The 10753-nt window shown below is 45.5% G+C and overlaps 1 protein-coding gene across 2 annotated transcripts in view; it reads left to right on the forward strand.

Annotated features, from left to right (window-relative positions):
• The first annotated feature begins 3159 nt into the window (after window positions 1-3159).
• The window catches only part of LOC103466852 (cyclic nucleotide-gated cation channel beta-3-like), a 26854-nt gene continuing 19260 nt past the window's right edge, over window positions 3160-10753 (forward strand). Inside the window, exons 1-13 of one of the 2 annotated variants that reach the window (XM_017305211.1) lie at window positions 3160-3763; window positions 4679-4736; window positions 5332-5353; window positions 5435-5480; window positions 5559-5664; window positions 5871-5890; window positions 5961-6072; window positions 7010-7034; window positions 7120-7213; window positions 9111-9217; window positions 9291-9351; window positions 10128-10203; window positions 10290-10314. In XM_017305211.1, the coding sequence (XP_017160700.1) occupies window positions 4680-4736; window positions 5332-5353; window positions 5435-5480; window positions 5559-5664; window positions 5871-5890; window positions 5961-6072; window positions 7010-7034; window positions 7120-7213; window positions 9111-9217; window positions 9291-9351; window positions 10128-10203; window positions 10290-10314 (751 nt within the window). In that variant the 5' untranslated portion in view covers window positions 3160-3763; window position 4679. The remainder of the gene's footprint in view (window positions 3764-4678; window positions 4737-5331; window positions 5354-5434; window positions 5481-5558; window positions 5665-5870; window positions 5891-5960; window positions 6073-7009; window positions 7035-7119; window positions 7214-9110; window positions 9218-9290; window positions 9352-10127; window positions 10204-10289; window positions 10315-10753) is intronic. The other variant, XM_017305212.1, reaches the window with a different exon arrangement.

Below are 10753 nucleotides of genomic sequence, written 5' to 3' on the forward strand. Positions count from 1 at the left end.
CCTCTGTGACCACAGAGCTGATAAAGTCCAACAGGTTCGATCGGTTCGTGTGTCCAAGGCAGGAGGAGCAACACGAACCGATTCCAGTCAGAACATCCCGATTCCAGAGGATAATCCAGGAAAACCCCAACATAGCAGGAATTTAGAACAACCAAACACGGATGACGATGTAGAAACAATAGTAATAGTTTGTGGAGTCATTTTAGAGAATAAAGACGTAACAAAAAGAAAAGGAGGTGGATGAAAGACGACGGAGCAGCCGCTCTATTTGCTGCTCTATGATTTGGAGGTGAATGTTTTTTCATAGTTAACATTTTTAACTGAATAAACATAATAATGACCTTTAGATTTAATAATAAACATTTCCACATATCATCTCCGGTATGTCAGCTGTTTGGATTCCCCTCTGCTCTGACGTCACCGCGCTTTCTGATTGGCTGCCGTCACATTCAGCAGGTTGTTCTCGTTCCCAGACAGGGGAAACACCACAGGCTGCGATAGAAGGGCCAAGACACCCAAATAGAATATATTCAGGATTTAGTGGGAACACCAACACCCCCCTGCCCTTGACCGGTCCGCGGTAATAAAAGGTTGTGGACCACTGGTCTAAACGGTATGAGAGGAGAGAAAGTTTTCTATCCGCCTCACCCGATTCAGTCACATGACTCGCTCATGGTGGACGCCTGCAGCGTCATGGAAACGATTCTCTCTCTGATGGCTTCATAGCTTCATCGTTTCCATCTCTTCATTTTCTCCTCCTCTGGTGGAAAGTCCGCCTCCCGGCCTGGTTCAGCCTTTTCAACGTCCGACTCCCGCCTGACCTCGGTTTAACCTTCATTATTGTTCAGTTGACCTCTGACCCACAGGCTTTCATGCATCATTTTCTTGCTATGAAAACAAATAGGGGCTTTTATTTTGTAGTTTTTCTCCAGTGGTAGATCGTGACAACGTTGCTGCATGCAGGTCATGATCTGAAAGGCCTGTGGACTCAAGGACATCTGAGGTTTCACAATAAAATCACAGCTGAAAGACAAAGATGACTTCCTGGCTTCTTTCTGTTCCTGATTCAACTTTTCACCACAAGAGGGCGCTGCTGCTGCTGCTGCTTCAGCTGCTGCTGCTTCAGCTGCTGCTGCTGCTTCAGCTGCTGCTGCTGCTTCAGCTGCTGCTGCTTCAGCTGCTGCTGCTGCAGGGAAATAATCTGCAGATTAAGACTTTTAAATTCAAACTGTTCAGTAGAGATCAGATCTTTTATCAAGCTCAGGACTCGGAGCAACAACAGAATCGATCTGGGAGAAAGAACCACGTGGATCTTCTGAGTGGGTCAAGTCACGTCTTCATAGCCATCAAAGATTTTTCCACATTAAATCTTACATCTTTGTGCCGATAGTCTGCGATTATTATTACTTTATTTTGGTAATAAAATATCTTAGCCTGACCTCAACATTGTATATTTTGTTTCTTATTGCCACTGACTTGTCCCTCCGTCAGCTCTGTCCTCGGTGTGTTGATCGGCTTCTTCTTCTTCTACCGGCTTCAACCGGCAGCCTGTTGAATATTTGGAGCAGTGCTGCCACCTGGTGGCCGGAGGCTTGTTTCTCAGCCAGGCGGGAATAAGAAAAGGGCAGAAAATGATCTGAGAGGCTTTAAGATGGAAACTAGAAGGATTTGAGAGAAAACAGAGAGATGGACCAAACAAGATGTTTTCATCTGATTCAGGAAATGCTGGAGCTCTAACATTCATCTTCTGAATCATTATTACTACTGGTGCTTTTAAATAAACAGACCTTTATTACAGAGACATGTGACCGCTCTTTGTCCAGAAGTGAACTAGTTTTGTGAAAGCATCAAACATCATGGTAAAGGTGTGAGATGAGATGGACGTCTTTGTCCTCTGTGTCTTTGTCTTGTCCTCGTCCTGCTGCTCTTTGTGTCAGAGCTAATCAGGATTAGCCTCCATCACAGATCATCTGCAGCTGCTCTCTGGGTTATTGATCATATTCGGCTCTGAGCAGCTCAGCTCCAGCCTGAACCCCAGAGACGACCTCTGACCTGTGTCCATCCCTGGCTCTCATCCAGACGTCCCGTCAGCATGGACGCCTGCGCGGCTGTCTCTGTGCCAGGACCGGGCCGTGTCATGGCTGTGTGTCATGGCGCTGTCCTGGTCCAGCTAATCCTGAGCTGATAATGGGATCTGCCGGCGCCTCCTGTCGCTCCAGCAGGAAGGCTCCATGGAAACAATCAGGCCGAGATGGGAACGTTTCTAGACCTGACCGTCTTCCTGCTCAGGTTGCTCCAGAGGGAAGATTAAAATGTTTTCATCCTCACCTGGAAACGAGCCACAGATTTACCTGAAGTTCTTCACCTGTTGCTCAACCTGAATCCTCCTTAATCATCTCTGACATCATCTCTCGCTTTCTCTCCTCCTCATCCTCCTTTCAAATGGCTGCCGGTTGGAAACTTACGCAGATTAGCAGCAAGAATTTGGTTTATTCAGCTTTTTATAGTAAAAGAAAACAGGTTAATTTTCATTTATTTGGAAATGTCACAATTTCAAACTAAATATTTAGCTTGCTGGCTAAACGTCTAGCATGATAAATATTTAGCTAGCACACTAGCTTGCTAACTAGATATTTAATACACAAAATAATTTAGCGTTCTAGCTAAATATTTAATTTGCAAACTAAATATTTTGTCATTAACCATGACATTAATCAATGCAGGAATAACACAGTGAAAATAAGAGTATGAAAGATGAACGTCCTTCTTATTTTCTCTGACAGGTTAAATAAACCAAAATATTGCTGCTAATGTTTTAGCATAACTTTACAGATTGTCCCTCTCGGAGCTCCGGTCGGCTACATGAATCCTCTGAAAGGATTAAATGCAGCCGCCTGCAACATTGTTTTGTTTTAATAGGGACATTTTACAGACGGTGACCTGATCGTCATGCCAACAGACCAGGAGAAAAACTCAAGCAGCTTTAGATGCAAACAGAAACACTTTTTGTGCTCAGAGTCACAGACTTCCCACATGGTTTAACTTTAAATATTTATTTATCCAGAAAAAGGAATAATATATTACAGTATGTCCTGGAAACGCCTGTTTGATTCTAAACTCTGCTGCGCCTGGAGCCTGAAGAAACGAAAGAGTCGCAGTTGGTTATAGAACAAAACTCAAAACAACAGGCTGAACAAAGAAACTTAAACATGAACATCTTGTTATTGTCCAATATGGTGCGACCGAGTTTTATTATTATTAATGACGCTTTTGCTTTTTCAAAGTGCATCGCCTCAGATCGACCTGCTGGGGGCGCCGTGAGCTCTGCTGCGGTTGTGGGTTTGAATCCCATCTGGGGCTTTCTGCATGGAGTTTGCCTGTTCGCCTGCGTGGGTTCTCTCTGGGTACTCCTCCTGCAGCCCAGACCAGGAATGATCTGTATTCTCACGTCTCCAACCAGTTGATCCCAGTTCAGGGCCCGTTTCCTCCCAGCTGTCTGTAGAAGCACTCAGCTCTCAGAAGTTGAAGGAGTTTTTCATTCAGAAAGGTTCAGATGGGTTCCTGGTAGTTTGTCAGGCCACTGTAGTTTGTCCATGTTGCTCCTCTGACGTTAATAATCTGAGGGATTGAGGCCTGACCTTCAGGTTAATCCTGTCAGCTCTCTCCAGGCTGAAGCAGAGGAAATCCCCGCAGATCTGCGCCGGCTGTGCCACTCTCTGGGTCTCTGCGCGTTCGGCATGCTCAGCCTCCCGTAGAGTCGCAGGTAAGACGGCCGCTGCAGTAAAAACCGTCCGCAGTTCAATCCCAGAATTCAGTTCTCTGAGGGACGAAGCGTCGCTAACAGCTGCTGAGGAGAGGCCTGGTTCTGGTCCGCTTTGGTTCTGGTCCGCTTTGGGTCCAGCTTGGTTCTGTTCTGGTTCTGGTCCAGATTGAGTATGGTCCAGTTTGAATTTTGTTCCGGTTCGGTTTGGTTCAGGTTTGGTTCTCAACCGTTATTTTTCTGGTCCCATTTGGGCCGGGTTTGGTTCAGTTTGGGTCTAGTGTTGGTCCGGTTTGGGTCCGGTGTGGGTCTGCGTTGAACAGTGGGATTGTCTCCCCCCTGTGGAGTTCCCTGGTAGTGCAGCTTTGGCGCCGCCTGCCGGCCGCTCTGACGTTTCTGCCCCACAAGTTAAAAATATGAAAATTGTCGCGTCATTTTTCTGGATGTGTCGCTAAACATAAAAACTACGTTCTTCATTCAAACCTTCAGGGCTCTGCTACACAGGTGACGAGTGTGCTTTAACTAGGACACTGCAAAGATCACTTTGTGTTCAGTTTGTGATCATGGTGTTTGGTGGCATTGGGTCCATATTGATCTAAGATGGCATTTAATGGCCAATAGGTCAAGGAAATATTAAAATGTAAAATAATAAAAAATGTTTGCATAAATATAAAAGAATTCAGGTTAATAAAAACATTAAGTCACCAAGATATTTATCATAATGTCTATTTTTAAATGTTTTAACAAACTGCGTAAAGATATTTACTGGTTTGATCTCCACCTTTCATTCATTCATTCATTCATTCATTCATTCACACTATGCTCAATACTAGAACCAGTACAGCGACCAGTAGAACCAGTAGAACCAGTAGAACCAGTAGAACCAGTATCCCTGCTGACTGGTGCGTCTGCCTGCAGGATGTTTTCCTGGGTGGTGAAGGTCGTTCCTCATCCTGCTGAAGCTCCGGCTGCTGCTGTAAGACAACACTCACTGTGCAAAAGTTTTAAACCAGGCCTGGCTGTTTCTCCGGACTGGTTCTGGTTCTGCTGGAGCTCCAGTAGAACCAGAACCAGTCTGCTCCAGGACTGGTTCTGGAATGATTTGGATGTTTCTCAGGATTCCTGAAGGTCTCTTCTGAACTTTTCTCCTGTTCTGTCCTCATGTTGGCGCCGTTAGATAGCGATGCTACGCTGCTGGTGTTCGTACAGGAAGTAGATCTCCTCAGGCGGAAGGAGGGCAGAAATGAAACGACACAAACTAATAATGGTTTCAAAATGTTCAAGAAAAATGATTTTATTAAATTATACTAAAGAAATAAAACCTGAAAAGGGAATACCTTAAGTGAAAAAGCCAATTAGATTAATGCAAAACCTATAAATAACCAAAAATAAGCAAAAGCCAAAACAACCCAAACAAAAACCAATCAAGTCATTTAAACCAAACCGAGGAGAAAAGGGCAGAGACCTCCTGGAGGCATAGGGTTAGTTAGTTAGTTAGTTAGCTAGTTAGTTAGTGCTGGCCTGAGGATGAGTGAAGTCACCCCAGTCTGTGTCTCTCTCTGCTCCTGGAGGAGTCGGTGAAGAACGATGAAGGTGAGAAGCTCCACCTGCTGATGTAAGCTGTTCCCTGATTGGTAGAGAGCCGCATGTTTATCATCATTTGATGCTTTGCAGCCAAGAATGCTTCAGCGAAGAGCCCTGAGGAGGCCTCAGAGGACGGGTAAAGTATTCCTGCATGGCGTGAACTTCAGACACCTCAGAGGTTTGACCTCTGACCTGTGAGGAACTTCCTCTGCAGCCAGAGCAACGGGGGAGTGATGGGCTGGCTGTCCAACGGCTTCGTCAGCGCGCTGCCGCAGCCGCCGGGGTCTCCTCTGCTCAAGGGGTCCAATGCAGACTGCAGGGTCAGTACCAGAACCAGAACCTCTCCTGGTGCCTTCGCTGGAGTCTCTGTCACCTGGACATGGAGAGGTTCTGACCCGATCAGGGGATCCAAACTGATTTACATGTCTAAAAGCTGGAATCAGCTCCGTCTGTTTAAACTCGTTAGACATGATTCATGTCAGCAGATATTTTAACTTGATCTGTTTTCTGTTTTCCTGCTGTCCAGCCAGGAGACGATGGAGATCGGTATAAACTACTGAAAGTTCTAAACTCCTGACGGTTTGAGAGGTTAAACTCACGGCTGTGTCTCTGACAGGAGCGGCGTGATGGGCTGGGTCGCTCAGGGTCTGACCAAGGTTCTGCCTCAGCCGGATGACAAGTACCGAGAAGCGGCTGAGACCCAGAATGCCGCCGAGGAGCACACCGAGGTGAGGCTCCGCCCCCAGCCGGGAGGGCATGCTGGGTCTGGAGAGCCGGTTCGGACCCAGACTGGTTCGGTACCACCAAACATTTACAGATCAGTTTGATTTTCCTCTATTATCTTTGTTATTTTATCTTTTATCTCAATATCTTAATATTCTGGTGACAAGAAAACTAGTTTTTGACTCATTTTGTCATCCCGGATGTTTTTCTGTTCAACATAAATAATAAATGAGGTTCAAAACAATAAAAATATACAATCATTAATAAATATGAGTACATTTAAATGTATATAATACGATGCCATTTTTAAAGTTATCAATTCAAAATTGAACAATTATTTAGGCTAATTAAGAGAAAAAAGTTATGGAAATTTACATAGAAGAAAAAACAGCGGTTAATTTTTCAAAGCCAAATTTTCACCAAGCTAAAAGTTAAACCAGCTCAATATTTAGCTCCAATAAATATTTAGTTTTTGGTTAAATATGTAGATAGGAATCTAAATATTTAGCTTGGAACTAAATGTTCAGCTCTGATCTCGTTTATGGAGCTAAACCTTTAGATAAGTAGATTATGAAAATAAAAGCTGGATTTTGAGAACTCCTGCCGCTGAACGTCTCTGTTGCCTTTAAAACGGCTCTTCCTCTGCTTTAAGCGGAAATGTTCAAAAAAGAGGAAAAAACGACAATAGATCAGACATGAAGCGATTCGAAAGGAGTTTATAGAGGTTCGGAAGATACAGCTTTTATTTTGATAGTCCTCTTCCTGTTATGAGCACGTGAATTTGCATGTTAGCTAAATATTTAGCTCAGAGCTAACTACAACAATATATCTGGCTTGCTAACTAAATATTCAGCTTCATATTAAAAATTTGCTTAAAAATAATATTTCAGCTCGCTGAAATAAATCAAAACAACTGAAACTTAATGCTTGTTGTTGTTACAGGTGTTTGAGGCAGCGACTATGCCAGGTAGGCTTTCTAAACCCCGCCTCTTCCTGTTCAGTCAAACAGAATGATGTCGTTCCTCCACATGACTGGATGTTTTATAATCCAGATTATGACCCGCTTCCTCACATCCCGGTGGTGGAGGTGGTGTCGGAGGAGGAAGTGTCGGAAGTGGAGAGTTTGGCTGCTCAGTTCCACCCAAAGTGAGTACAGGTCACTACAGCCGGTGTTCTGGCTAAATCCAACACCTGCCTGATGCAACTGACCCAATCAGAAGCGATGGGTCTCCTGACCCCTGACCTCTGTCTGCAGCAGCAGGCGATAGAGTCACACACATGGACATAATATAAGGATAGACCCTCATGGCAGCTCTCGCCTATTGTCGCTGACGAGATTTAGGGCGGCCATCTTGGAGCGGGCGGCCATCTTGGAGCGGTCCACCACTCCACTCAGCTTATGTGTTTAGCAGCACAATGACGTATCAGAGCATTTAATCGATCATAAAACGCTTTTTTGTTTCTGGAAACCAAATTCAATCATCTATCAAAGCTACATTTATAAACAATTGTATTATTTAAGTATGTTTTTAATACATAGTTCAGCGTATTTAAATATTAGTGGCTATAACAATAGAATAGGAATGGAATATTCTGATATTGATGAATGAAGAGCAGATTACAAAGCACACAGCCATTCATCATTTATTTAATAAATTATTTAGTAAGATCAATACATATTTATATAACTATACAAACACAAATAAATAATGATTAATACTGAATATTATATATTGGATACATGTTTATATATATGTATGTATATATATACACATATATAGATATATATGTGTATATATATACATACATATATGTCCACGATGAAACATCCAAGATCCATAAATACATCAAGGACAAAGCCTCAACGGACGATGTGCTCAGCGAATGTCTCAGGCAATGGGGAACAGAAGACAAGGTGCTGGAAGTACCATCATGGGAGGACAAGCCCCTACATGGGATGTACCACCGACAAATAACTGAAGTGGCTGATGTCAGGAAAACCTACCAATGGCTGGAGAAAGCTGGACTCAAGGACAGCACAGAGGCTCTCATCCTGGCCGCCCAGGAACAGGCCCTAAACACCAGAGCAATAGAGGCTCAGATCTACCACACCAGACAAGACCCAAGGTGTAGGTTGTGCAAGGAGGCCCCTGAGACAGTCCAGCACATAACAGCAGGGTGCAAGATGCTGGCAGGGAAAGCGTACATGGAACGACATAACCAAGTGGCAGGCATAGTGTACAGGAACATCTGCAGAATATGGACTGGAAGCCCCGAGATCAAAGTGGGGAACACCCCCAAAGGTGGTGGAGAATGACCGAGCTAAGATCCTGTGGGACTTCCAGATCCAGACAGACAAGATGGTAATGGCGAACCAACCGGACATTGTGGTGGTGGATAAAGAACAGAGGAAAGCCGTTGTGGTGGATGTAGCAATACCAAGTGATTACAACATCAGGAAAAAGGAGCATGAGAAATTGGAGAAGTACCAGGGCCTCAGGGAGGAACTGGAAAAGACCTGGAAGGTGAAGACCACAGTGGTGCCTGTGGTCATCGGGGCCCTCGGGGCAGTCACCCCCAAACTGGAGCAGTGGCTCAAACAGATCCCAGGAACAACATCAGACATCTCAGTCCAGAAATGTGCAGTTCTAGGCACAGCCAAGATACTGCGCAGAACCCTCAAGCTCCCAGGCCTCTGGTAGAGGACCCGAGCTCAGAGGATGAAACAGACCACCCGCGGAGGGTGAGAAGGGAAATTTTTTTTTTTTATCTGTTTTCCAGCCGATGAGTTCTATCTTCAGAGATTCAGCAGCTGAGATTGAGTCCAAAATCCGATGTGCCCTCACATCAATAGTCCATCAATCAGAACAACAATATCCCTCAGTGCTGAGGCATCTTCTGCTGTTTTGATTGAGCAAAGTAGGAGGGACGACCTCTCCAAGATGGCCGCCGTATTTCCTGAGCCGGAGCAGCCAATGCGGGGTCTACTCTTATATAATGTCTATGGTCACACACAGCTGTTCTATCTTCTTCTGTCCTGCAGGGTGGTGAGCTGGATAAAGCAGATAGTCCCTCAGCCAGTGATTCTGCCCCCTGGTGGTGTACCTGTGGAAGCGCCACCAAAAGTCTCTCGCTCCTCTCTAGACAAAGGTAGAGCAGCTCCAGAGCTACGCTGACGATGGTTTCCGACCTTTAATGCGACACTCTCTGTTTCTGCCTGCAGTGCTGTCGCCCCCGCCGGAGTCTCTCAGTGGGATTTCACTGGACACCGACAGCAGAGCTGGGTGGGTTTATTTTACGACTCAGCTTCCTGTGAACTCCTGGTGACCCCGCCCCAAAAACCACACAAGACCTCACGGACCTGCACTGACCATGTGGCGTGCCGGGAAGCTGTGCAGGAGCAACATGGCTTCCCAGCTGCTCCTGCAGCTCAGAGTCTGATCTGTTCGCTCTGAAGCAGCAAATAAACCAAACGCAGAAGAGAAAACCTGCCTCTGATCCCTAAGACTTCTGGGAAATATTCTGAGGGACCTGATGGTGCCTCCTCCCCCACCATTGTTAATGCACCAGATTTTATTTTGCTTATTACCCCAAACAGAGAAAATCATTATATTATGTTTAAAACTTTTCAATCTTATTTCTAGTTAAGTGATGGTTGAATTTCTCCTTTTGTTGTTTTGACGTGTTTCATGTTTTTATATGATTCTCTTTATTTCCTCTGAATGTTTATTCCAGTAGAAGATTTATTATCTTAATTTGAGAAATGCTACATGAGTCAGATTATTAGGAGCGCATAATCTGGCTATGCTAATAATCTGGCCAGTTGCCTCATTTTAGAGAGTGGCTGCAGAAAACAGAGCATCAGTGAATGGAAGCAGCTGGAAGTCTCACTTATGAACATATTTCTGAACAGCTTAGACTAAACATGGTGTCTCTTTGCAAAGTCAGAACAGAAACATGAGGTGAGAACTGAATGACTCCCGAAGCGTCGACCGGAGGAGGAATCAGGAGAGAGTCGAGCGATCGAAACATTTCATAAGCTAATCCTGTCTGCTTCCAGAGTGGTTGACTGGTTCGTGTCCGGCCTGGGTCTGAAGATGCCGCAGCTTGTCCTGCCGCCCAAAGACGAAGCTGAGGTTCTTCATCATCATCACCATCATTTCCTTCCTCACTCAGACCGTTCAGAGACTCACTCTGTGTTTGTTTCCTAATGCTGCGACAGGGAGCAGCTGAAGTGCTGCAAAAAGGTGAGTCCCAGTCCACCGGCTCTGCGCTAGTTCAGAAATCAGTCAGTCAGTAGTTTAGGAACCATGCGGTCAGTAGACGGACCGATGCCAGGCGTTTCCTTAGTGTTAGCGGGCCGAGTGACTCGGTTTTCCACGCAGGGTGTGTAAAGCTGCACTTCCTGTCTGGGTCGTCCTGTTCTTCTTCTTGAGTTTTAAAGGCGGACGGCCGGAGCCTAACTCAGTCCATCTTCTCCTTCTGTTTCAGGGGGGAAGGCGCTGCGAGCCCCTTGAACAGCAGGAGGAGACGGCTGGGGCGCTCCGACCAGCACATAGCACCAGCTCACATGCTGGCAGGGCTCTGCGCCCACTGGGAGCTCACTGGGAGCTCACTGGGAGCTCACTGGGAACTCACTGGGAGCTCACTGGGAGCTCACTGGGAGCTCTCTAAGAGTTCACTGGG

The sequence above is a fragment of the Poecilia reticulata genome, linkage group LG6 (assembly GCF_000633615.1).
Source record: "Poecilia reticulata strain Guanapo linkage group LG6, Guppy_female_1.0+MT, whole genome shotgun sequence".
Lineage (NCBI taxonomy): Eukaryota > Metazoa > Chordata > Actinopteri > Cyprinodontiformes > Poeciliidae > Poecilia > Poecilia reticulata.